Raw genomic sequence first — 27,961 nt, 5'->3', positions numbered from 1 at the left:
CCGGGGGTCGGGAGGGACTGGGACAAGCCTTAACCGCGCGGGAGGGAGGGTTTAACCATTAACCACCATTAACCATTAAGGCAGCTGTGCGGAGCCGGTACCGGAGGCTACATAAGGCGTGCGCACCGGCGTCCACGCCTCAGCCTGAGCGCGTTACCAGAGGCGGAGGATACATGCTCGGAGACAGCCACGCGAAGGGCTCGTTACCATGAGCGCGTCTCCTCAACGGACACTATAAGGTAACCATGGAGATCCTTTATTGTTTTAAACCTGACTACCTGCTGGACATTTTAGCTGCGGTGTCATAGAATAGAAAGTGTCTTCTATGTAACGGAATGTGTCACCGCGGCAACGGCCAGCGTGTCTAGGTGAAAACGAACCGGCTATAGGGGTAAGGATGACGCTAGGTTTGCGTTGATTATCACGAGTGGAAATACTCGTGGTTGATAGTGGCAGTGACATGAGCTGCAGCCCGGTGCTGGAACAGAGAGCCCCGGGCTGCCCCCGTTTCAGACAGCAGGAGAATAGAAGAGGAGGGCTCGTCTATTCAGCGCTGACCAGGGGAGCACTAATTTACGCCTTTGCCATGTTGGGTTCGGGTGGTGTTGGTCCTGACTACTAAACAGAGGATTGTTTCAGCCGGGAAAGTCCGTGTGCGGATGTCGCAACATGTAGGATGAAAGCCGCGTCAAGCCCGCGGCGATGGCACAGGAAGCGAGCGGAGCGGCCTTCAAAATAAACTTTTTTTTTTTGCTACTTAATATGCAAAAGTACAACTTGTCCTGTGTGTTAGTTGCGTGTTCTCCTAGCTGCACTACTCGTAATTTGTCATCGCCGGTATGATATCGGGGAGTGTGTGCAGTGATTGTTTTAGCTACATACCGGGGACGTCTGTTACCAAGACGACGCCAACATGTTCCTACATCGGAGTGAGGTTTTCCTCAACTCGAGCATTTTCGTGTGTCGCTGCTTTGAAGTTGCCGCTGCGCGTTCGGGGTGTTTACTCTGAAAGGTGTTACCGGAAGTGGTTTTCTTTCATCGGTTGTGACTTGACAGTCGTGTGACTTTGCGTCGCAGAGGATGTACGCAGCACCTCTGTTAATGGTAGAATATTTTTAGCCGCCGGGAGGAAATTTGGCGCTGGATGAAACTGTTTTTAAACTCACCGTCGGTCTCTTCTGGCTGCTGACATAACGTCACTTTGTTTGGCTTAAACAGTGGCTCGCAAGGGTTTTCAGGACATGTATTTATGGTGTCATAATGACAGATATTCGTTTTCAAGATTCTAGCAGTTGTACTGTGTTATTGTGGTGAGTTTATACTTTTTAAGTGTTTTATATTTCTGTAACAGTCATGTAACAATCATATTTGTCATGAAATGTGCACGTTAACCTACATTAATCTAGGATTTCTGTTTCGTGAATTGAAAGATTATGTATATTGCTTAGAAGTATTTTCCCACTAGCAGTTTTCAGCTTTTCTATGCATCAGAGTTTAACTTAAAGTCCAGCTGAAGTGAAAAATGCCTTTTTTTAACCCACATCTTGGTCATATTGTGCACCTATATAACAATATATGCAGATATTTTTTTTTTTTTTATCATAATCCAATATCCTTATCTTCCTGGAAAACACGTGCTGGCATCAGCTTTTACCAACAGATTTTAGCCAGTAATGACATCCATCCATCGATCAATCTGCAACTAAGGCTCTGCCCAGTTAGAGAAGGTCGTGAGCTCATGTTTCTATCCTGATTCGGAAATATGTCTCCATGTGGAAGAAAGATATTGTATGGATATTAATACAGCCATTTCAGCTCCACTTTAATATCACCCAGGCTGTATTTCCTTGTTTTATTACCTTGGCATATGATTTATTCATGAATGATTTTATCAGAATAACTTCTCGTGAAGCAGCTTTGGTCTGCTACTGATTATTGGAAATAAACGTGTACTGGACTTAAAACGCTTCACATTAAAGGCCGAATAATCAATAAATGTGCTCTTTTCCCAGGTGACTGTCCACTTCAACTGGAGAGGTTTTCCACAGGAGGTAATTCAATCTTCATACTGCAGACCTTTAAATATCTCCCTTGCAAACCTCTCAGCAGCCACGTGGTGTAAGGTGAGACATTCCCAGCCTGGTACACTCACCAGTCTAATGATCACTGGACTGAGAGCATGACCAGTCTACGCTGCCCACTTCAGACCTCTGATTAGATTTTTTTCCTGAACTCTAAAAAGGACTTGTCTACAAGTGACTGGAGGGGATATCTGCGGTGAGTCCCCCGAGCCGATTGTTTTCCTCTCTCCTGTTTTGAACCAGTATGCTCTTTTCTTTTTTCCGCCGGTCTACCCTGAGCACCTTGCAGTGAATGGAGAACATACTGGTTCTGCTCCCGAAGCACCGACAGGAACACGGGCTCTGCAGACGCACGGCTGCATGTGCCTCGCCGCAGCTTTTTTCCCCCAGAGCAGTTTTCTCCTGGTCTTTAGTAGCGACCCCCACTCCCTGTAAGCCTCTTTAATGGGATAAATCAATTGGACCGATCAGGTTCAAAACCAGATCAGGTGGCCAATTCCATTCTGACTTCCCCCAAAACACCCTGACCTTTTTTTCTTGTCAAGTCCACTGTCTTCCAAAGGCGTCCGCATGGTACTTTGGTCGAAAGAACAAGACAAACTCCCTGACATCGACATGTCCTCCGGGGCCGTTGAGGCGAAGAAGGAGGGAGGACCCCCGACGTCGGCCCTGCTCAACTCCAACTGCTCTGTCCCCCCGGTGATCCTGACCAAGGGCCCCGAGGAGGTGAGCCCAGGGACCGGGGGCGACTTGGAGCTCACCGAGGTCACATCCTTCACAGAGCGGGCCGGGGAGACCGGGGAGGATGAGGAGAGGGCGGAGATTGTGGTGGTGCTGGACTGCCGAGCCAACGCCAAAGGACAGCGGGAGGAGGACGCTCTCCTGGAGAATGCGAGCCAGAGCAACGAGAGCGACGACACCAGCACCGACCACAGCCCAGAACCACCGCCTCCACTCAAGGAGACCTCCTTCACTATTGGCCTGCAGGTGGTCTTCCCCTTCCTGCTGGCCGGGTTCGGGACAGTGGCAGCTGGGATGGTGCTAGACATTGTCCAGGTGAGTGATCCCAACATAGTCTTCAATATATATATATATTTTAGGCATGTCACAATACCAGAAAAGTACCAGTGAAATTCCAAATTCTCGATGGCCAATTCAATACAACAGAACCCATATCTGGTGCCGCGAAAACCAAGTACGGCACGTTTTCAGAATCTGGGCATCAATTTGGTAGCGAAGTTGTTGTGACATCCCGAGCACACAACATATATTTATGTATGAAAAATGTGCTCATTTTGTACTAACAAAGTGAGAACACTGAATATATTGATAAAGAAAAGTGCTTGGTTCTGATTGTAATGTGAAACTGAAATCCAAATAAACTATTCATGTGGTTAATTCTCTTATGCAACAAAAAGGTTCTACTCTAAGTCTAAAGAACATTTAACATGTATTGTATGCTAACACGAAGGGGAACTTAACTATGTTTGGGAGATGGTGATGAAGTGGGGAACAAATGTGTTTTACTTTCAGGAAAGAAATCAGTTGTTAATTAGTGAACTCCAGCTGAACGGAAGATGCTGTCGCACTAAACTAGGCACATAAAGAACAACGGGAAAGCCCTAGGAGAACAAAAGAATACAAAAAGAGAACTCTCTTCCCTTTTTCTACACTTTATACTTCTGTACTTCACTCATCCAGGAAATAATCAAGTTTGTTATTCCCTTTCCTTACAAACCAGTCACCTGTGAAAACCAACAGGTAAAGTTCACCTGAGGTGTCACGGTTCACAGCTCCTACCCTGTTATGGAGTCACACTGTGGGATGGGCCCTGAAGCATTTGATTTAACGTGCCCTGTTGACTTTGGCTGGCATGTGTCTGTCATAGCGCCACTGGCCACTGTCTAATGGCATGGGTTTGGGGATGGGTGGGGCAGCTGTCACGTATTTGCATAACCTTTTTTCACCTCTTCTGCCTCGCTGTCCTCAGGCCTGGCACACATTAGTACACTCTGTCTCACACCCCTCTATTTAAAATCTCACTTGTAGTGAGTAAAGATGTGACTGCCCTTTATAATTGCTCTCTTCTTTTCCTGTTGACTCACTGTAAAGAAATATCTGCAGGGTAGAAATGCAGGCCAAAGTCATGTTGACAGCTCATATATTTCTGTAAAGTCAAGCTTGTGATGCGGATAAAGCTGGTGGTGTCGGGCTGCCGGGAGACCAGTTTGGGCACATAGTGTCCAGGCATGCTGGTGCCAACATGGTGGACCCCAGGGAACTCAGCAACAGGGGGGAGGGGAAGAGGCGGTGGAAGAAGCGTACTTTCTTTGAGCACCTGAAATGTTTTCAGTCGAGCTGAGTGAAACGGAAACACAATGCGGTGTCAAAGCCTCCGTCACCGTGTGGTTAGGTATTCTCACTAAACCAGGAATGCAGAGCTCCGAGGTCAAAATTTTTTCATGCTGCCTCAACTTAGGCACCATGCTGCTGCAGTCTCTCCAGTTTCCAAAACACACAGCGTACCATTCCTTCGGAGGTGAGGCTGGGAAACGAGGAGACATGGAAGGTAGTGGGCCTTATCTTTCCCTTCTGGACAGTTGGGCTTGTGCCCGCACAGGACAACCTTGAAGTAAACACGTGCTGTGAGATGTGAGGCGAGGCTAGACGGTCGGCCGAAGGCGACATTGAGTTCTGCTGAGCATCTAGCTGGTCGTCTCGCCGCCTAATTCCCCCTCCATGACACCTTGAGACGCTAACTCGGCTAATCCCCCCTGTCCTTGCAGCGAGGTAATTGACTAACTCTCTGTCAGCCTCTCACTCTCTGGTTCGGCCAGAATGCACCAGCTCTCTGTTAAAAAGCCAGCTGGGAAACGTGAACGTAACGTTTGGGAGCCTTTATTTGATGCGTCTGCCCGGCCTGAGTTTAGAAGTTTGCGGCTTGGACCGTTTTAGGCTTTTTGCAAACATTCTCTATAAGGCCTCTTTGAAATGTATCCTCATTAAGGTTACTCACTTTCACTATATACAGCACAAACACACACACACACACACACACACAGAGCTCATGGCCTCATTCCCACTCGGCCTAGAAAGGAGCGTCCAGGCTGGTATAGAGGAGGGAGACGTCTGCATACTTCTGCTTGGTGACTTGGCAGCAGAATGACCTAAAACCGTCGGTCTCTCCCAGTTGGGGCTAGAAACGGGGCTCACTTGGGTTACTCTGTAAAGGTTACGCGTGGTTTGTAAAGGTCACGTAGTGCTAGTTTTCCTGGGAATGCCAGGGTCAAAGGTCAAACGGGTGATTTGTGATTCCAGTCACAAGATGCGCATTCGAAATCGTGCAATTCCTTCTTTGGCACAAAACCACAAACCATAATGCAGTTTTCATCATCATGCAAGCGTCCGCCACACTGTCGAGCCATGTGTACTAAAACCCTACAAAACAACCCGTTTAAAAATACAGGCACCAGTAAACAGGAAAGCACAGGCGTCCCGATGGTTAAACAGCAGCCGAGCCCTCGCTGCCCACCAGACACCATTTGGGTCCGACCACATCCACTTGTCTAGTTTTCACACAGGAGCCACTGTGAAACCTCCTCAAACTCCCCCATTCACCAGACATTGATGCGCAAACGTATGCATCTTTAGCTCAACATGTAAAATATATAAAGGATCAAGTGATTTTTGGAATCTGACTGCCTGTTTTTAGACCTTCTATTTATAGTGAGTCAGTCATTTCCGTCAGACAAAGGTGTCTTGACAATCATTAACATCATATCAGCTAACGCTCGACAATATCAGAGAGCTACTTGGTAAGGATGGGAGCGATAAAGATTGGAAGGATTACTAGGTTAGAATGCTTTTGTGTTGCCCCCAAACCCTGGCTAATCTTTCACTCAGGATCCTCAGGAGTCCTTGGAGGGTCCTGGGTCGCTTATTCGCACTTCTGCTAGTCAGAGATTTCAGGCTTTCAAGCTGCATCCAACAGTCTCAGGCTTCTTTAGGACTTGCTTTTCCTCAGTGCGTCTGTTGCCTAAAAAACTTGTGTGTCACTAGAAAATGTCCTCTTTGTAAGTCTTTTTAAAGAATCCTTCACCCACAAAAGGATTGTTTGTCTATCAATTACTCACCCCACGTTACCTTGAAGACTTGAAGACAATGTTGTTTTTCTTGCCTCCAAGGTGAACAAAGAATTTAAAAAAAGTGTAGTCCAGTATGATGCAAGTCTCATTTATCCAGTCGTATGCCCCCTAATTCCCAAACAAACATCTACTATCATAAGGTTACTATTCAAAACAATTATCTTTGGGGAAAGTGCACATACTAAATGAGACTAGGATGTTACTGTATGAGTTACTTTGAAACCAATGGTGTGATATAGTTTTGGCGTCGCCCCCTTTTACATCAATTCATCAAGACTTTCCCCCATTTTTGGATTCTCCATTTGCCTTCATGGGAGAAAAGTCTTGATGAATTGAAGTAAATGGGGCTGTGTTTAAAAACAGCAAAACTATATCCAACCATCTGTTTTCAGACTCTGACACATCTTGTCCAGTAGAATCCAAGTCTCGTTTATTAAGTCGTGTGCTCACTACTTTCCAAAAACATCCATTTTTGGGAAAACTTTACTTTTTCACCATTACTTCAATGCATCAAGACGTTTTTAACATGAATGCGAGAAAACTTAGTTTCAGTAATTGATATCCAAATAGTAACTTTTGGGCGATGAATTCTTTTAAGTACACAGAGGAACATTTATATTAAAGAGTTATTAAAAAGAGTTTAGTAGCTGACTAATCTTTTAGGCTCAAATCCAATGTGCTCAACACTTATGGCCATGTCTATGATCATTTCACCCTTCATGGCATGTGTTAGCACACGAGCCCTGTACCGCCCATTGAACCAGACACCACCTGACGTGGTTTTCTGTGACGTTGCCGGCGTTGCGTTGACATTGCGTGCCACCAGCTTCAGCGTTCGGCTCACTACAGCAAGTACAGTGATCGCGACTAAAATTGGGCCTCGTTACTCAACCGGGCAACCCGACCCTTGTGGGGCTCGCATACCAGAGCTCCTATAGGTCTGTACACAGAGGTACTGGGGTTGTCCAGTAGAGTTCCTGGAACCGAGGAGGTGGCCGCGAGAGGGAGGGCTTGCTTGGCCCGAAGCCAGTGTTCCATGGAGACAACAACATATATCACCACAGGGGAGGCAAAGAGGGAGATAGGGGAGTGAGACAGAAGTAGAGAGGAGAGAGAGGGAGGGGGAGAAAGCTTGAAAACACGCGGCTGTGAAATAAGAGAGGAGTGCTCACAGAGGTGCTCACAAGGCTGCTGGGTTGGCAGGAGGCAGCGAGCCAAGCTGAGGGACTGGCTGTTGGAAAGGAGCTCTGCTTGGCCTGACGACAGCAAGGGGATAGACGGAGGGAGTTTAACCCGCACTGGAGTGTTGGTGCCACGCCTACTGACGGCCCTCATCTGTGCTTTGCATGTGGATGCACAGAGTGACAAAATTAAACAGAAATACAAGCTCACTGCTGTGAGAAATGCAGGCCGGCACTGTTTATACGTAACATCAGCTACTCCTCTGTTTTCCTTCCCTCATCTATTTTCTCCGTCTCCTTTCTTTTCTGTGTCAGCCTCGGTGAATATTGATTCAGCTCAGGGCAGACCGGAGCGTAAGTGCTAGGGGACTGTGGGACCGGGCCCCCAAGATAAGCACTTTAACTGGAGATGGATCGGTGGCCGCGGCCTCAGCATGGGCTTTGTGCTTTTGTCACACTTGTCTTTTCAGTGCAACCCCTGTCATCCGATTATTTTAGGACGTGTTTATTGTCAAGCCTGTACACCGAGATCGGATCTCGCTCACGTTGGGATCCAATCTGATGCATAGGTGGCCTGTTTCTCATTGAGTTCAGATCTCAGGTCAGCGCAGTTGAGACTTGCTGTATGAATCCTACTGATGAAAACCCAACATCTCCTGTTTTTGTTGTTTCAAAATAAAAGTTCTTAAATAACAAAATTACAGGGGGACTTTTATTATGAAGAATTAACAGGGAAATGTGTTTATTACAGAATTAGCGACACTGTTAGCGGCTATTCTTCAATAAAACAAGTCTACTAATACTGTAGGGAGGAAGAGTGAGCAGCCAAAATACCGGGGAACTTCTATTGAAGAATTCAGTGAACAATTTAAAGGACATTAAATGTGTTTATTCACCATTTTACAGACATGGAATGTATCTGATCACCATTTAATCAGACAGACTGAGGTGTCGAGTGTGGACACATATGTGGACACAGCTGTCTTCCCATTTGGCTCATCCGATCACGACAGTCCCATTGAAGAGGCAAGTGTATCCATGGTCTCACAGGGAACCCACCTCTCAAGGGCTGGCCAGTCGCCAGAGAGGAGGTCATCAAGGTCACATCTAATATCACCAACTACATTTGCCCATCTATGAGGATCTGGACATACTGATGGCAATTGTCCCAACACTGAAGAGGCTACTGGATTTATTGTTTGTTTATATTTAACATGCTATAATATGGTTTCTCTTCCATCATGAAGCCATCCAAGTTTGCCTTGTACATTCTAGTTGAAGATAGTTGGTTGACTGGAATCAGACTCCAAACCTACACAACTAACAACAATACATGAAATTAAGTTTATACTTACATGAAAGGTTCCTCCTACAGAGAAGAATGCAGTGCTTGTACATTTCATGAGAAATTATGAAGAGACAGGGCTTCACATGAGTGTGAATCACCCATGTTTGTTGACAGAAATATGAATGTGTGCTTAAAGGGTGGTAATGTTGAGTAACTAGTAAAAGTAAGCAGAAACACCTCACCCAGTCTTTCCTAATAAAACTATCTTCCATGGAATTAGCTTATGTAAGCACTCCTCAGGTTTTCTTTTAAAGGAAGAAAATAAGACTAGATTTTTAACATAAATATATGAACAAGTTGCTTTTTGCGTACATTGTTAAACAGGTGCACATTATGACTGGAGACATGATCTAAAGGTGTTAAAAAAGGGATTTTCACTTAATCTCAACTTTAAAGTAATGCTATTGTTATCATATGTAACACACCATTAATGTGATGGTGAGGTATGAGGCAGCCCATCTCCTTGTGTTGATGCTGCAGCAGATAAGGATTGGTGGGTAAGCAGAAAGGGGGAAACACAAGGGAGATTAAGGAAAGAAGGTAAATGATAAATGATAAATCACTTTTACATGAAGTTCCGGTGACCTTGATCTGGTTAAAGGAGATCAGAGAGCTGACATGATTGTGTAAAAGGTTGTGTAAAAATTTTACATTGTGTAAAAGGTCTGTGGAGACACACTATCTGGTCCATCATTCAGGTCTGGTTTCACCACTGAATCACTATGAAAGAAAAAGGTCACAGAGACATCGTGCTCCCAGCAGCGATGTGTTCTATATACACGTTGTTGTTGTTTGATGTTGTGTTACTGATATTACGTGGTGGTCTTTGCAGCACTGGACGGTGTTTACGGAGGTGTCAGAGGTCTTCATCCTGGTTCCAGCACTTCTGGGGCTCAAAGGCAACCTGGAGATGACCCTGGCCTCCAGGCTTTCCACAGCGGTAAGAATATGTATATATAATACCTTTATCACAGTTACTTTGAGTCATTCCGGCGAAATGTTTAAATTGCAAAGTGTAAAGAGACCAATCTCCCATTGGCTGGAAACCTCTGACAGACACATTCAAGCTGATTGTTGTCGGGGTCAGGAGTCATATTGCCAAACGTGACCTGGGTTCCAGACAAACTGATAGCAACATTCCTGCCCATTCTCCGGTGCACCTGAGCACACAGGTGGCTTTTGTCTGAATGTGTTGTTCATCTTAAACATCCCCTGAGTTGCAGGAAATTAAAATGCAGCAAAACTACAACTTTGTCCGAAATCACACATTTAATAAATGTTATTAGAGCATCAAACAGCCACAAAGGACTTTACATTAATTTATTGATTTGGTCAATGCACTCATTGCCTCCACAATGAAAAGGCAGTAGCATTCCTTTCACCCTTACCTTTCACAATAAAACCCTGAGACGTACACGCGGCATCACTGCTTATCAGCAGAAGTTAAATTTCAACAAATTAGGGGAGTGAGTAGAGACTAGTGAATGAGTGAGTGATTTTGGACACAACCAAAAAAGTGATGCATAATGCTCCAATTGCTTCCATTGCTCCGATGTCTGGAAGCTTCAAAGAAGAGCAATCTTCAAGTGTTGAATTGGCTTTTTTTTTCCAAAATAAAAACAATCTCTAGAATCTGTATTCTGTGTGCTATCTTGCTTGCTATCCATATTCCTGTAATTCACAGTTAAATGTAATTTTGTTCGGGCTGCAGGGTTTTCTACGAGTACAATTTGATGCTAGTAGTACATTTACTGTCTGTGGCTCCACTGAGCTCTGGCTCTGAAAGCTGTTGTACGGTGTGAGGGGTCACTGAGCTGACCAGAGGTCAGCAGCACACCCTACAGTTATGAAGGCATAAGGGAATTAGTCCTCACATTCTTTCCACAGGCCTGTGGGAATCCGGTGACAATTCTGATTAGCATCGCTAACTGAGGCCCACCCAGCATGGAGAGCTCAGCTCAGTCACAGACATAAACTGTTCTCATGAGACGTTTAGAATCAGTCCGTTTTTACGTCTCAGTCATGTTTCCCTGGATTCATATAGCATGCTAATCCATCTGACTACAAGCTACGAGAAATCCACATGTGCTGCAGAATCTCCAAACCCCTATGGAGAGGCAGAGGCCCGCCCCTCCAATGTGCCCCATGGGACCATATTTTGGGAAAAATATACAGCAGTGGAAAGACAAATTCAGTTTGATCCCGTTTTAATCCGTCATGAATTACACATGTTTGTCCATTTAAAAGATATTTTTACTTGTGAAGAAAGTCACATTTTGCTGTGAAAATAGGTTATTAGAAAGACTATGCAAACAATAGGCTTGACTGCATAGAATCACATATTGATTAGTAGTAGCGTGATTGTGAGCAGCAGGATCATATTGTTGCATGATCAATTAGCAGGTTGACGTCTTCCATATTTACACTTCAAAATAACAGCGCTGCAACAATTAATGGATTAGCTCCCAAAACTATTTTGATAACCGACTCATTGGTTTGAACGATTTTTGGAAAGGAAATAGTAAAAATTCTCATATTCCATCTTTTGAAAGGTGAATATTTTTCTTGTTTCTTTACTCCTCTGTTACAGTAAAATTAAAATATTAAAGTTGTGGACAAAACAAGGCCTTTCAAGACATCATGTTGGCCTTTAGACACACATTTTCACCATTTTTTAGAACAAGCAACTAATTCAGAAAATAATCGACAGATTGATCGACAATGGAACTAATGGTTAGTTGCAGCCCTGATGATTTCTATCAGTCAAGTTTCAGTAGCAAAACATTCAGTGAAAGACAACATGCAGGCCAGCCATGACACCTGCCAGTATCATGTTTGTCATAGTTAAAGCAAAATCCTGGCTGTACATAAAGTAAGAATGTTTCGGTTGCTTGTAGTTAGTGTTTTGTAGAACATTCCATGGTGCTTCCATATTAATTCAGAGTGCAGCTGTCATGGTGAATCAATGACACATTGGGAAGTAATTCAACATTGTTTCAGCGATGCTTCAACACTGATTCAACAAACTGTCAATGGTTGTTGGTGTCTGCGATATTAAATCTGGAGCCTTGAAAGAAATGACAGATATTCATTATGAGACAATTAGGCGATACTTATTTTACACAGAACTGTTATTATACTTTTTAGGATCTATAAACAGAATGGATTACTATCAGCATTTTTCCTCCCATTTGTCAAGCTGCATGGTTAAGAGTTCAGTGTAGAACGATTCTCACATCCATCATCACAAAGTAGGCCAGAGTGAGGTTCCTGCCCTGAGACATGACTGTTGGCTCTCTGCTGGCTCGGCCCAGCAGGACCACGTTTCTTTCCATGCCGCCGCTAATTAAGAGAAGATTAAGACCACTGTAAATTTCCTAATGCGCTTATTAGTGAAAAAAATAATGTAATCCCTGGGACTGGCTGGCTGGAGGAGTTTTCAATTCACATGACCGTGATGATGATTCCCTGGTCTTTATAACCTCTTTGTCTTTGAATATTTCACTGAAGTGAGTCTTGCATCGTTATTCATCAAACTAAAGGAAATGTACAGTTGTTTTTGCACTTCTGTCATATCCCCTCTTGCATGTTAATCATTGCACGTGTTCGGATAATGATCTTTTTTAGATTACTAGATCTTGGCAACACCTGCATTGCAGCTGTTTCCACATTGCACACATTCTACCACACTATAGTCAGAGATTACAACCCCTCCAAAAGTCGACTTTATCCCCCTTCTGTGTGTATTAGATGTTTCAACGTATGTTCACAAGTGTGCAGATTCCAACCTTGAAATGGAAGTCAACACAAAGTCAACCAGTTGAATATGAATGGAAATGTTCGTCGCCTGAAAAGCAGGAGTGATGCGTTTGAATCGTACCCCTCTTATTCATCTTATGTCATCCTGTAAATCTCTTTCACAACACTCACCACGCTCTGTCGCTGTGATGATCCAAGCACCACTAATCCAGCTGCACACACACACACACACACATACACACACACACACACACACACACACACACACACACACACACACACACACACACACACACACACACACACACACACACAGAGCTGATTACCTGGCATCATCATTACACATCATCACATAACACCAGGCAATGCTTCTGAGAATTTCTCATCTCATCCGTGTACTGAATCGCTTTGCATGTTGTCGTCCTAAAAGGGACTTTTGCTTTTAGTTGAACTCATATTATATAAAGCGTCTTCTTCTCCTGAACTCTGAGTGTTTCCTGAACGCTGCCAGATAGTCAAATGGTAATTCTGCTACAGTGAGAATAATTTGAGAGCTTAAAAAAATAAGAAAAATGACCTCAATTTCACTTGACGTTACAGCATGGCTCAACTGTTATGTTATTTAGAATCTCTAATCTTCTTAATATTTTGTAATATTTGGATTTGTAGGTCAGGTTTTTTTTTCAATGTCAACATTTTAGGATAGATTCATTTATGTGCATTAATAAGCATGAACCAACCAGTAGCTATGTAAAGATATAGTGCATTAATGTTGAGTAGAGAATGTTGCCATCTGTGTGTGTTGTTCTCTTTTGTTCCTTTTAGTGCATTATACTAAAATAGGATTAATTGACACAATACTAAGTTGATCCTAGCAAACATTTTGGATAGCTGTTAGCATCGAGAGTGCAAAGATAATTCTTGTTTATTATAATTCTTATTTTTGTATTGTTAGCTATCATTTCTCTCATTAATTAATTAAGTGAATTGCTGAAAGAAGTCAGATGGGCAAGAAACATAAGCGGTCACCCCGCTTAGACCAACTTTGACTTAAAGGTGCTATTGACAACATTGATAACATCCAGCCACTAGATGTTGCACTCACACTCCCCCCTTCCATTACATCCACGTCACAACACAGCTGTTGCTTGAAGCTCAATGGGTTGCCAGTGTTCGTGTTAGCAAAAAGCTAGCTTCAATGATATCTTACTGGCCAAGAAGGAAAGTAGCCACCTCGGCGTTGCTTTTCAGTCCTTGAAACTCCTTCAGCTGAGTCCAACGATCAAACGCTGAACCAATGTTCACTCTGGTCTTGCTCCTCCTTTTGTCACTTAGCACTTGGGACTGGTACCGAAATGTCGCCCGCTTACCGTCAAACTCTGCCATTTTCCCGTTTGTTACACACTAACCCCAAAGACTATTGACCCCTGACTACGCAGAGATACCATGTGATACCAACGTCGTTATTCTATTGGCTCACAAGTCTTGCTAGAAGCCGCAGCCACATGTCACACATCTACACAGAGCATGAAACATTAATTTTGGACCTTACTTTTAAAATGATGAATTCTCAAAAAAAAAAAATTCACAAGAAGTGATACTTTGATTCTGCACCTTTCTAAAAGCTCTGTGGATGTATTCTTTTTTTAAATATTTGTTTATAAAAAAATGTTATCAATATGACCTTATTTGTCGTTATTATGAATTCACAGTTTTTTGTGTGTTTAATTTCTGCTATTCCTCCAAGTAAAGTGGGTTAGAGGATCTGTCCAAACTTGTTTATAGCCTGTCTGCTTGTCATTTTATTCCACTGGACTTGGTTGTTGAGATTTTGCTATGTTCCCACATCTGTATAATAATTTAACAGCAAAGTTTATTACTGTAAAAGAAAAAGTCTTTATCAACTAGAATTACACACCAAACATTCAAACCCCTGAATTAAACTGCATTCACATGAATACATATGTATATGTAAACTTCTTACACTGCCTTAAACCCGAGCATGAAGCGGATATTCTCCCCGCAGCGCTGTTTGTGTTTTCATGTGTCCAGATGTTTCCTTTCCCTCTGCATATGTAAATGTTGGAGCAGAGGAAGGAAGAGGAGATCCTCTGTTTGTGTCCTCTCACCCTGGATGAGCATCGGGATCATTGCTCTGGATACACAGAAGCCCACTGTAGCCACAGCCACTTGACACTTGAGACCATCATTGTGTGTGTGTGTGTGTGTGTGTGTGTGTGTGTGTGTGTGTGTGTGTGTGTGTGTGTGTGTGTGTGTGTGTGTGAACTAGCGGGGAGATGAGATAAGTGGAGTCGGCCACAGGGTGGGGAATCAGATCAGAGTTTCTTTGTCCAGAGAACTGACATCTGATTGTTCTGATGGGACCAAGAGGCAACAGCGTGTACACACACACACACACACACACACACACGCACACACACACACACACACACACACACACACACACACACACACACACACTACATGGTAATAGGTTGACCTTGTGCATTCTTGTCTCTCTTACAGGCTAATATTGGTCAGATGGACACAGCCAAGAACATGTGGAAGATGATAATGGGGAACTTGGCCCTCATCCAGGTAAGTGAAACACGTCTCTGGAGGATGATGAAGTGAAGTCCAGTGTCATGAAGCATCTCTAACCATGCTGACATGGCACTGAAGCAACAAGGCAGAACATCTGATAATTAATTGTACTGTTCAGTTCAATCCTCAAATTTACTCTTGAACATTTTATTTTCAGTTTAAGGGATAACTTCAGTGTTTCTTGAACCCGAAGCTAAACAGGCTGCCATTGATCGCTCAGGCAATTCTTTAATTGTAAGTCCACTGAAAGTACCTGTTTTTGCTTCTGAGAGACTCAGATTTGCATTCTAAGTGTCTGACAACATTATGGAAAGGACTCTACGGAGAAATAAACGTTTTCTTCATTTTACCTTCAGCTTGATCAGGTCTGTTTGTCATTGAATACGACCAAGTCAGGCTCAAGGAGAAGTCTCATTCAGCCTCATCCATGTTGTCAAAATCAGCACTGAAAATATTTTAGATATCATAAAGCTACACGTTCTGTACTCCAACTCACACTCATGTTTTCATCGTTCCAGCAACAAGTCACATGACACATGGTCAAGTAAAACGTAAAGAAAAATGTTGGTGGCAAAAACAAGCATTTTTAGTGGACGTACATTTTTGATGAAGAGTTGCCCCGAGCGATGACTTTACAATTAGCGGCTGAAGTGTTCTCACTCAATACTGGACCAATTTCATTTTTTGTCCTATGATTCTTGCCCAGGATGATGGAAAACCCTTTAAAAACCTGATTACAGTTTTACATGACCAAAAAAAAAAGTGTTTCTCTCAATCCCTTAATCTGATTAAGGAAAGCCAGTTTCTGCTTTAGATGATATTTCACGAATCAAATCACCGCCAAACCGTTGGGGCGACCTGCTTTGATAAGTGTGCGGCAAACACAGTGTGTGTGCTGTGTGGAAGCTTCTGAACACTTTGCTCTGATTGTTAATTAAAAGTGCCAATCTGATTGATCTGACCGCATTGATGCAGGTTGAAGGTGCCCACGCCCTGACAGGTGCATCACAGCTGTCATTACTCTCAATTAATGCCCTTGCAGTCACTGCAGCCTCTGCTTGGATTACTGCTCAGAGCAGTTACCCTACATGAACAAGGATATTCATTCCCCCAACCGAACTCTTCATGTGGCCTCTCCTGAGGTTCTGCCATTTGAAATGGGCTGGTGGTTATGTAATGTTTGGAGAGTCACTTTAAACAGGTGCTGACACAACCTCCTGTACAGGGTCAGGGTGCACTCACACTGGGTCACACTGGTGCTCCATTAAGAGACTTAAAATAATAATAATAATAAATGTTTTATTTATGGCCACCTTTCAGGACACTAAAGGAAACCTTACATGTACAAATAATAAGTAAAAACAAACCAAACATAAATACAAAACAAGAATCAACAACAGGCTAACAGAAGAACAAGTCAATACTAAGTTGTAGTGAGTTATACTGGAGATTCTGGTGGCTGGTTAATTTAATCTAAGATAAATTCAAATCAGAGTTTAGCAAAACAAGGTTTAAGATGAGTAAATCCACAATAAAGTGTAATTTAAATAATTTACCCAGACAAAATAGCTGAATTACTGTTTAACATTATTGTTTAGATACATTTCCTTACTTAACATTTAATAAACACAGTTGCCGATATGCTGCCATTAATTTCAATGTTAGTCTGAATGGAGATTTAGATTTTTTTATTAATTACTTTTAACTCTGTGGCTGGGTTGCACCAACAAGGATTAAATTAATCCAAGATTAGTTCTAATCAGTGTTTAGGACAATGAATAAATCCAGATTGAAAATGAAGCAGAGCTCTGCTGCATCATTAGAAACACATTTCAATCAAATTTAAATTCAATTCAAATTTAAAACAAAATTCGAGTTTAGGAGTTTAGTCTGGGGGGGTTTCGGCTAATTTGTATTCCTTCGCAAACATTGCTAAAAAGTATGTTAGTTAGGCTAACGTTACTCATGGTGGCTCGGCAGAGATTTGTCTTCCTTCTATAAAAAAATGTTGGTTGATTTAATGAAACAATTCAGATAAAAAAAAAATAGCACACTAAGGAAAAAGAAAAAAAGACTTCCTGTTGGTCCAACCTTCCAGTCCAGCTCCATCACAGTTTCCTTGCTCACAGTGCATCACAAATTGCCTTTAAAGTTTTGACACAATAGAATGAAATGTTTTCTAGGTTTAGAGTGCCTTTTTAACCCTTTTAGATCATGTTTGACAATATATGCAGAAGAACACATTAAAAACACATTGTGTCCAATCTGCCGATCCTGTTTCACTCAGAAATACATCGCGATACAGAAGAAAGATACTCTTGGTATGCAGTTTTAGCTCAACTAACAGTGTGAATATTCTGCAGCTCAGATGTCAGATAGTCAGTCATGCAGCTGACATGTAAACTCGATAGCCACATCAACCATGTCCATGCATGTGTTCAGGTCCAGGCCACAGTGGTTGGCTTCCTAGCCTCCATAGCTGCTGTGATCTTCGGCTGGATCCCAGAGGGACACTTCAGGCTGGGCCACGCGGTGTTACTGTGTGCCTCCAGTGTGGCTACTGCCTTCATCGCCTCTCTGCTGCTAGGTACGACCACCACACACAGCTACTCATCAGGGGTGTCTGGGGTACATACGTGCACCCATGGGCGTGTTGGTCTAAAAAACTGTGTAGACAGGCTCAATGTTGGGGCATTTCTATCTCCAGGCAGCAGAAAGCTATTGCACCACTGGCCAACACAAATCTGGTCTCAAGTCAAAGGTGTGGTATTTTTATCAAGGGCCACATACACATACCTGTCCCCTCCCCTCCCTACACAAACATTAATTCAGCATCCCATCAACGGACAGCGACAAACATTTGAATACTTCACAGTTTTTTGATTCCAGATATGACTGTATAGGATTTTTTCCAACTCATTTGATCCAAACATTTCCAATAACCCCAAACACTGAAAGAAGACGTAATAATTTCCAAAATACGTATGTTTCTTTCTAACAAAATATTCTGCTTCAATCCATATTTGTTTGCGATTAACCTGTTAAAAAAATAAAATTTTCACTGCTGCTATAGCAATGTGCCAGGTGTCGGCTCATCTGTCTTTTAAAATGAATGGAAGATCGGTTTAATTCATGTTAAGTCCAAAACACAACTATGAGTAGAGATTAAACACAAACTCTTTACTTTGTAAACAGATTCATCGCCGTTTAACTAGTAAAAGTTGGACACTTGAAATGAACTTGTGACATGCAATTTATTCCATGAACTATTGACCATTTAAATAGGGCCCTATCTACAGCCATGCCATCGGCTCCGTCAGATCTTACTTAGGCCCTGTGCTGCTTTGAGCTAAATGCTAACATCTGCATCCTAACATGTTCCCAGTGACAATGTTAAAATGCTAACGTTTACCACGTCCATCATTGTAGTTCAGTGTGTTAGGATGCTAACATTTGCCAATTAGCACAGAACACTAAGTACAGTTGAGGCTGAATCTCATTAGCTTTGCAGGTAGTTGGTCATAAAACTAAGTATTAGAAGCATCGGATTACTAACAACTTAACCTCACATAGTTAAACATTTCAGGAATCACCAAAGAGGGGTTAAATGTCTGAACCATATTTCATGGAAGTACATCCAACAGTCATCGCAATATTTCACTCCAAACCCTAACTGTGAACCTCACGGTGGTTAGTGGAAGAGTCATTGTAATACTAATGTGATCAGGATTCATCCTCTGGGGACCATGAATATCTCTACCAAATAGTTGAGATATGTCAGTCTGGACTGGGTGATAGACCGACTGATCAACGTAGCCATCCCTAGAGTCATGCCAGCAAGGCTTCAAATTTGCATTAATTGCTATTCTATTTAAGTATAATGGCTTTGACTAACTCAACAACTGCTCTTCTTTTTCTCGCTTGTCTGCCCTTCTATGAGTGAAGGCATACTCTTAGCTGTTACCTTGCCATGAGAGGACCCTGTTTCCAATAAACTGCAGTCAATACCTGCCTGTCGCAGTAGGAAACAGAACATTTATCATGTGGGAACATAACCGGGTTTAATCATTTTAAAATATGTTAAAGCCTTCAACCTTCTGGCCAGCAGCTTCAGCTCGTCTCAATTTATGTTGTGAACGCAACCTTCAGGTTTTGTTCTTGTCAGCTTTGACTTCCACAGTGGAAAACAACAGAACAGAAAAACAATTCTGGCTACACCCTTAAAGGCAACATTCTCGGCTCTGTGTTGTTGCTCTACACACTTGACCCCAGAACCCTGATGGTAGCTGGTCACACTGAGCATCACGTGTTACATGGAAGATCACATATTGACACATTCGACTGCGCGTGACGGGTCTCCCAAGTTGTGACGTCTCTGACCTTAAAATCCCACACAGGGCTCATCATGATCGGCGTGATCATCGCGTCCAGGAAAGTTGGCATCAACCCCGACAACGTGGCCACGCCCATCGCTGCCAGCCTGGGAGACCTGATCACCCTGTCCCTGCTGGCAGGCATCTCAACTGGACTGTACCAGGAACTCGGTAACAATCACACACGGGTCACAGAATCAACTCCATACACTTAGTGTCTAATGTGATGCACAAACTACAGGGGGAACCAGGCAAACATGTTCTCAATCTCAAAACTGACCAGTGTTTAAACAAACTACGGTTTGCACCTTAATGGTGATTATTAGTCACACAAGTGTTGTGCAACCAGGCTTATCAGTGTATTAATATAATTTAATGCAAAGCAATTTATTGCAATATATTGCTGTTCTTACAGCTTTATTATAATACATCATGACAGGAAAAAAGGGAAATGGGTGTCATAGAGTACATTTTATCAACTTTTATTTTGAATTATTTAAATACTTTCATGTTTGATGTCTGGACGAATCACAACACGCCATTGACGTGGCGTCACATGACTGTGTATGACGGAGGTCAGCTGAGATATTTTAATATTAAGAATAGAATACCAATAATCAAAGAAAGGTCAATGTGTCTATGGAATTGGAAATAAATATGTCACTTAATTAAAGTAATTAGCTCCGGCTCAGCTTCACTAAACTATCCAAACATGGACAACCAATGAAATCATCCCGACAAGTGTGTGTGGTTACTCCTCCCTATGTCTGGGAGTCTGCAGACTCTTCGGTCTTACTCACTTTAAAAACCTCGGGCATGTACTATGTTGACTTGTTGGGGCTAGTTTGACTGTTGTGTGTGGTGGTTGTCAATTTAGTGTAAAGACTGCCTCCTAGAGATGAAACCAGGTACTGTCAGTCCAACTGTAGACCTGCTCTCTGCAGTTGATATTATTAGTTTAAATTTCAAACTCAGTTGTCATTATCTTCAAGATTTCTGACTTTAAAATGAATAGTTTCTTTAAACTTTTCATGAAATATACTAATTGTTAATTCGTTATTATTAAGCAATGATAGTCATAAAACTGTTTTGGTACACAAATGAGAACATTGCTCTTCGCCTTAACCTTATTGGATTTGGCAGGAATGAACTTTTTTGTTTTGCAATAGGTGGTCTTTATTTTGAGGAATACTAACATCAGATTCCAGCTAGCGCCGCAGCTCCATCTCACATATATTGTTATCCGGGTAATAATTAAATTGGCCCATTCTTCTCTTCACAGTGCAACAGATGACACCACGTTTTAGTGATGATGATTATTACAGTTAATGTTGGAAATTCTACACACTTGAATGTGTCACATAACAAAGTATGGTGTCCTTGGGGAAAACTACACACACCATTTTCAGTAAAATAATTAAACTAATATATATTCACATCCAATCATCCATATCATCCATATCATACGATCTTGCCTGAATAAATGATCTGCAGCTTTCTCAGTAGAACCTCTGCACAATGTAAGCATTGTCCATCAACACATGCTTCCTCCCTTACAGAGTACAATGACTACGCCAACCCGCTGGTGTGTGCGGTCTTTGTGGCCTTGTGCCCCCTATGGGTGCTGATCGCCAGGAAGATCCCATCCACCAGAGAACTGCTGTACTCCGGCTGGGAGCCAGTCATCATCGCCATGGCGATCAGCAGGTACAGCACACCTGGATCATGTACCCTTATTTCTCTTTTGTTTAATCGGCCATAGGGAGAGAAAAAATACCTAAACTGAGGACAAGAATTAATAATTGTATGTGATTGGTGGTCTCAATTCAATTAAATAGTTCCCACTTCTTTGTTAATTTGTGTGCACAAGTTAAGTGTATCTACAGGAGCACAACAGACTCACAACAGCCCTCTGGTAACAATAAAGTTTACCAGGCTACGAAGAAGAAAAACTCATCCCCAAACTTAAAAAAGCTTGATTTAAAAGTCTCTAACCGCCAGCTCTACAACCAAGTGCCTTAAAGGTGACACATCATGCTCATTTTAGGGTTCATGATTGTCTCTTGGGTTTCTACTAGAACACGTTCACATTCTTTAATCTCCGAAAAACACATTGTTTTTCTCATACTGTCTGTCTGAATATACTTGTATTCACCTTCTGGCTGAAAAGCTCCGTTTTAGCGCCTGTCTTTTTAAGCCCCTCCCAAAAAAGCCCAGTCTGCTGTGATTGGTCATCAATTCCAGTCTTCCATAACTGTGCTGCCGCCGTTTTCACAGCGTCACTGCAGCCGTGGACTCATTGTGTGTGTGTGTGTGTGTGTGTGTGTGTGTGTGTGTGTGTAGCTGCACAGACTTCTACCGGTGATTGTGTCGCTGTGACATCACACCCTTACAGAAGTCCTGACGGCTGGTTTTAAAGGCCCAGTTTCTGAATACAGGCTGTGTGCTTTTCTCCGTGGATTAAACGTTTTGATACTTTCACAGTCTTATAAAGCACCCAGACCTGCTTTATAAGTAACATCTCACTTTGTACAATGTGGGGACCTTTAAGCATGTAGCAGCTGGAAGCACCAGCCAAAACGATTTAATGTTTTAATTTGTGGCCATGGGTTAATGAAAAATATGGGAAGGATTTAATTAAATTGATGCCACAAATTATAACTTGTACACAGAAATTAGTACCTCGCTCTATAAAATAAACATACTGTGGTTTTGACAAAAAATGCAGACTGTGCTTTTCTACTCTGTCAGGATTCAGCTCATCACTCTCTCCTGTCTTTTAGTGTCGGCGGTTTGATCCTTGACAAAACGGTGACCAACCCCAACTTCGCTGGCATGGCTGTCTTCACCCCGGTCATCAACGGTGAGGAGTCATAAAAACATCAAAGATGAACATTTAATGGTTCCTTTGAGTAACGTGAGTGGAAAGGAAAGAAAAAAAGATAAGTGAGTGGAGTAGATAACAACAGCCAATATGCTTAGAAGTCAAATATCAAAGATATGGCGGCTTCATCCTTGGAGATGGAGAACAAATATAGAATATTTGGTGCGCTGACATATGTGTTTAAATCTGTTCATGTTACCACATGACACAGACAGACAAGTGATCATCATAAACACTGACAGATGGAGAAGGCACATTGCTCCTGATGGATGATATAATGCTAGTTTTTTTTTTAGATATGAAAAATGAGAAGTGGTTAAAAATATCTATTTCCCCATTCAAATGGAAAAAAACACCAGAGCATCCATATATCATCATCGCACCAATGTTGAAGCCCTTATGTTCTGTTTCCAGGTGTGGGCGGGAACCTGGTGGCGGTTCAGGCCAGTCGAATCTCCACCTATCTGCACATGAACGGCCTCCCCATGGGGGACCCCAACCCCACCCCCAGGAAGTGCCCCACACCCTGCACCTCCTTCTTCGGCTCCTGTAAGTTGACGGGCGTTGCTGTGGAACGTTCCACTGTTTCTCTCATTTGCCTCGTTAAAATAGATCTTTCCGTGATGGCTTGCCAGTGGGATGTGGCGGAGGTCGACCCCAGTTCAGTTATTGAAGTAAGCTTTTGTGAAAGCAGGTTCCTCTTTCTCTTCCAGCTGTGAACTCCCGTTCAGCCCGTGTGCTCTTCCTCCTGGTCGCCCCGGGTCACCTCGCCTTCCTCTACACCATCAACTCCTTGAGGGGGGGGCACACCACCCTGACACCCGTCTTCATTACGTTTTACATGGTGGCTGCACTGCTGCAGGTACACACACTGTTACTCTAACACCAAACCAGGATGCAACGCCATGTATGCATTAATGTTTTCATGTTTTATTAGTAGTATTAGTATTTTATTGGTATCATTATTATCAGAGCAGCAGTAGTTTTTAGTAGTATTGTGTTTCTGCAGGGTAAACATCTTAGTGAACCTTACGTTGTGAAGATTACAGTTACAAACAGGCTCAGTAGTGTTTCCGTCTTCCTCCAGGTGATAATCCTTCTCTACCTGGCGGACTGGATGGTTCACTGGATGTGGGGCCGAGGCATGGACCCCGACAACTTCTCCATCCCCTACCTGACGGCTCTGGGTGACCTGCTGGGGACCGGCTTCCTCGCCCTCTGCTTCCACATGCGCTGGTTCATCGGGGACAGAGACGCTAACGCTGGCAACTGAATGCATGCACAGCGACACGCACAAAATAAAACAACAACAAAAAAGCGCACTCCACGTTTGCAAGCACGGACAGTAACGAACATCCGCCGTAAGCGTGGACTTTATCTGAAAGTGGACATGGTCTACTATAAAAGGGCTAATCTCCTGTAGGGCTCTGATTGATGGTATAGCACTTGTAGGGGCAGTTTCATCTCCAGGATATCAGGACACTTTAGGCACGATGGAAACACGTATCTCCACCTCAACAGTCCACAAAACTCAAACCACGCTAGTCCTCCTAGATTTTACTTAATAACTGAGTCCTACTACTTTTGTTATTATACTATTGACAATGATTGTTATTGTTGATAAAAAAAACAAATGCCTTTGATATGAATCGATATTTCTTCTATGTGCAGGGCCAATCCTCATTATTTTCAATGGGGACGTCCGCGCCCTCCCGTTTTTTAAAAATCAAGTTTGAACACTTGAAACCAAGACAGCAGAAAATATATCCAAACAAGCCTAGAATGCTTAATCACCAAGTGCCATGTTTTATATATATATATATATGTATATATATATATATAAAACACGTGTGTATGTGTGTGTGTGTGAGTGAGTGTGTGTTTGTTTGTGTCTCATTTCTGATTGAGTATAGAGTGCATAGGGCTCGTGGTTCTCTCTGTGACAGTAGGAAACAGGATTTAGGAAATGGACCACAAACATAACAAGCTAAACCCCTTTCACTTCCATCAGCGATGGCTTAATTTGAACAGCAAACAGAAAATCAAGGTTACTACACTTACTCCCCCCTCAATCCTTGACTCGAGATTTAGGGAATATCAGATCCGAGGTCAGAGCATCACTCAACAAACGTGTTCGCCAGACACAACAAGAACGGATGATGATGTGTGCTCAGTCACACAATAGCCTGAAATTTTATTCCTCAGAGGTTACACTGCTTTTGGCCAAAACTGCCATTATGAAATACCCTGAATTGGATTGGTCTTTGAGCAGCAAACAGACGGAAACAGTGGAAAATAGTATGTGGAAAATGGCCAGAGAAGTGTCAGTTAGGAATGTGTCGCCACACCACACACACACACACATGCACACATACACACACTTCACTGTGGCAGCTCACTGTATTATTTTTGTAGAAGCTGTTCCAGGTGAGGTTAGCACCCGCCCCCATGTCTGAAACCATCACTGTCTACTGGAGCAAGCTAGTTGTCGTTGTTGTTGCCCAAGCTGGGCTCATAGTAAGTGACAAGAGGCTCAACCTGCTGCAACGCACCAGCAACAACCTGCAGAACTCAGCCAACTGAACACCATTGTGTCCCCCCGTGGTGCAATGTGCTAAGTTGTACTCAGTTCTCAGGTTCAGCCGTCTGACACCAGAAGAAACATTTCTGATTGCTGATGTTTAGTGTGGATCTTCGTTGTCTTTAATTTGACAATTGTACTTCCCACAAAGCATTAAGATGGTCTAAAATATTTTGTGGGAATCAAAACTGGAGCGCTGAATCTTTCCAATGAAAGACAGACCAACGGAGTTGTTTGAGGTTGGTTAACAGTAAGGTCACAGTGGCTACAGGAAGTTGTGGCAAACTTTTTTTTTTTTGCTATTGGTTTTCATTATTTCTCCTTTAGATTCAGATTCACCAAAAGATCAGCGTAGTTCTTAAAGCTGACCTAGCTGGCCCAGTAAAAGCAGCTCTGATAAAGTCCCGGTCACACCAGCACATAAAACGGGTACATTTCGATGATATCGCTTCAGTGGAATCGGGATTCTCTTGCAGGTTGAAGTTATTTGCAACATTTTTGCATGAATTGCAACCAATTAGCGAAACTTGTTGAATATCCACACAGAACGGCGAGGAGAGCTAGCTTTCATAGCTTATTAGCTGTGCTACGCGATTTGCCTTAAGCTATCTCTTTTCAGTCAGAGGTGAATTAAAAGCTTTTTAGCTTTTGATTATGCTTTCACTTAGCAAGTGTCGTTAGCTTAGAGACCTTTTACCCTTATAGTGAGTCTATGTTGTGACTGACTAGTGCTAGCTTGTTTCCCACCTGCTATTTTTCCAATTTATCAAGTAGCTGTGCTAGTTTCTGGTGTGACCAGGCAATGAGGAAGATTTTTTTTTTTTTCAGATTCAGTTTTATTTGGTGAAAAAAATGTTTTTCTCTCTTGTCACTTCAGACGCCCTGAAAGGCAAGAGAGAGAAGAGAAAAAAGTATGAAACACTGACACTTGTGTAAGTGAATGACTGACTGGACAATGTTTAATCAAAGGGCAAAATCAGTTTAACCTTAGTGCCCCCCCTCCCCCAAACACAAACACACTATTTGCCACCAGATTTTGTGACTAAGCTGAACTCTTTGAGGGTTTACAGGTGAGGTGGAGAATGAAAAAGAAAGTTGTGAGCCACATATGACGGACTGTACCAGAGGCAAACGCCCAGTGTCGTAGGAGAAACGTGCATTTGATACTTGACTTATCCGGCGCTGTTTAGAAGGGGCCAGTAGAATGCATGTGCAGGGCACATAATTTGAATGTGCAAAACTTGATTATTTTATTTGCTAAAAAATCGCTTTTCTTTTTCTTTTTTACGTGTCAATGATGTGATTTATTTTCTATTCCTTTCCTCCTCTCCCTAATCTTTTTAACTCTTCATGATTATTGTTTTGTGTTGGAAATGTCATCGCGTGAACAACCACTGTAAAGATGAAGCGGCTTCTCAACGCTGGTCAAAAAGGCACAAAGTACTGTAATCTGCAACAACAACAAAAAATAGACACCAGAGGGCACTGCAGGGATTCTCTTTATGTGTACAACTTTACAGTGCGTCTCGGTGTCCTCTGTATTCAAACCCACACGTGTCCGCCCGGAGTGACGCTTTTCCACAGCGTTTGACTGTAAAAGTTGTATCCTTCCATCCACTCTCAGTCTGCATCCTCCACTCTCTTACTGACCAGGTGCCAGCGTTCTGCCCCTGCGTCAATGGAAAGTTGTGAATACTTCTATAAGGGGGCAAGTAATGCTTTGTCTATTTATTTTTAGATGCACACAAAGCAAATTGTACATATTATATTTATTCTATATATAAGGTTGTTTATTTTGTCATTTCATTTTGGCTCCGATTCTTTGTCACCATGTTGTCATTTTTCTCTTTTCTGTTTTTTTCTTTGCAAAAGGCCAGTAGAGCTTCTTGGTGAGGCTTAATAGCATGGTGCCTACTACCAGTCTACACACACACACACGCACACACACCCTGTCACACACAGGGGAAGCATAATTATAAGACATAGAATGGCCTTAACCTATCAGAGCCAAGCTCAACTCAGAGTAACCAATCAGGAGCTAGGTTCGCCACAGAGTAGCGTCTCTTTAATTAGCTTTGATTAATAAAAGATGTACAGTAAATTTGATTATGATTGTAATGTAATAATGACTTTATATGACACAGCAGTGGAAAGGAGGGCTGGTGGAGCCTCAGTCGGCTGGGTTTACAGGGCACCTGAAAGGCCTGCAGTCGAGTTGAGCACTAACAGAAGTCATATTTGAACCCATGAAGACGGCAAAAAACTAAGTGCAAGATGACTAAATGTCACTCCCAGTTGTGTCCTCCTGTATATGAAATAGCCTGCCTTGAAAACCCTTCACCCACCTTCTGCCTTGTTAGCCTCAGTGCTGCAAACCCTCGAGCCCCTGAACACAGCTGATCCTCAGGCTGCCAATGTCCACATCGAGGTGGAGCCTTTGATTCAGACGCTTAACTTCCACCTGTCTCAGATGCTCTGCTGCCTCTGAGAAACTGATGTAAAAACGTGTGCTGGTCTCAGTGGGCCGAGGTGTTTGCTTTCTCTCTGTGTTCTACTTGTAGAAGCCCTCTCTCTGTGAGGCTGGAGGAAGGCTCTCTCCCTGCAGGACTTTGTAAATTGCTGGAAATAAAGGATTATATTATTTCATACCACTCCCTCGTCTTACTGTCTGTTTTTGTCAGCGTTTTGCTCTGAATGCACTCCAGTCTGCTCATACTTTCTCAGTACAGGTGTTAAGAAGCAGGAAGGACACTCAAGCAACCTAATTCATATGATCTTAGATGGGATTACTTTCTCCTAGCCGCTTTACTAAAGATTATATTAAGTGTCACTTATTTCTCTCTACAGATAAACTGCAGTCTACGCAGCTCTTAAACACCTGGAATGTGATACTTATTATCTTATGCACATAAGATAACAAACTTGTTCCCACAAGCGTCGTTTTCACTCACAAATTTGTTCTCAGAGAAGATGCTCTGAAAGCTTATATGCATATGAAATATCAC

At 42.7% G+C, this 27,961-nt stretch overlaps 1 protein-coding gene across 2 annotated transcripts; it reads left to right on the top strand.

Annotated features, from left to right (window-relative positions):
- The first annotated feature begins 35 nt into the window (after nucleotides 1–35).
- Nucleotides 36–27,607, top strand: slc41a1 (solute carrier family 41 member 1). 2 transcript variants are annotated; one of them, XM_084022491.1, is made up of 12 exons: nucleotides 36–239; nucleotides 2,013–3,137; nucleotides 9,588–9,695; nucleotides 15,041–15,112; nucleotides 17,561–17,705; nucleotides 19,516–19,662; nucleotides 21,051–21,198; nucleotides 22,275–22,354; nucleotides 22,790–22,924; nucleotides 23,089–23,237; nucleotides 23,463–25,307; nucleotides 25,359–27,607. In XM_084022491.1, the coding sequence occupies exons 2-11, from the start codon at nucleotides 2,652–2,654 to the stop codon at nucleotides 23,646–23,648; spliced, it is 1,656 nt and encodes a 551-aa protein (XP_083878617.1). In that variant the 5' UTR covers nucleotides 36–239; nucleotides 2,013–2,651; the 3' UTR covers nucleotides 23,649–25,307; nucleotides 25,359–27,607. The 2 variants fall into 2 exon arrangements, with proteins under 2 accessions (XP_083878617.1, XP_083878618.1); XM_084022492.1 differs by lacking the exon at nucleotides 36–239 and adding an exon at nucleotides 1,092–1,310.
- Nucleotides 27,608–27,961: the final 354 nt, after the last annotated feature.

Source organism: Eutrigla gurnardus (assembly GCF_963514095.1).
Source record: "Eutrigla gurnardus genome assembly, chromosome: 2".
Lineage (NCBI taxonomy): Eukaryota > Metazoa > Chordata > Actinopteri > Perciformes > Triglidae > Eutrigla > Eutrigla gurnardus.
This window is presented reverse-complemented; position numbering and strand designations above follow the sequence as displayed.

Excerpts from the sequence above, each read along its gene's own strand:
- slc41a1 (XM_084022491.1), top strand. The coding sequence starts at position 2,652 with ATGGTACTTTGGTCGAAAGAACAAGACAAACTCCCTGACATCGACATG. Across the intron at positions 3,138-9,587 it reads TGGTGCTAGACATTGTCCAG|CACTGGACGGTGTTTACGGA; the intron begins GTGAGTGATCCC and ends TGGTCTTTGCAG. Across the intron at positions 22,355-22,789 it reads CTTCACCCCGGTCATCAACG|GTGTGGGCGGGAACCTGGTG; the intron begins GTGAGGAGTCAT and ends TTCTGTTTCCAG.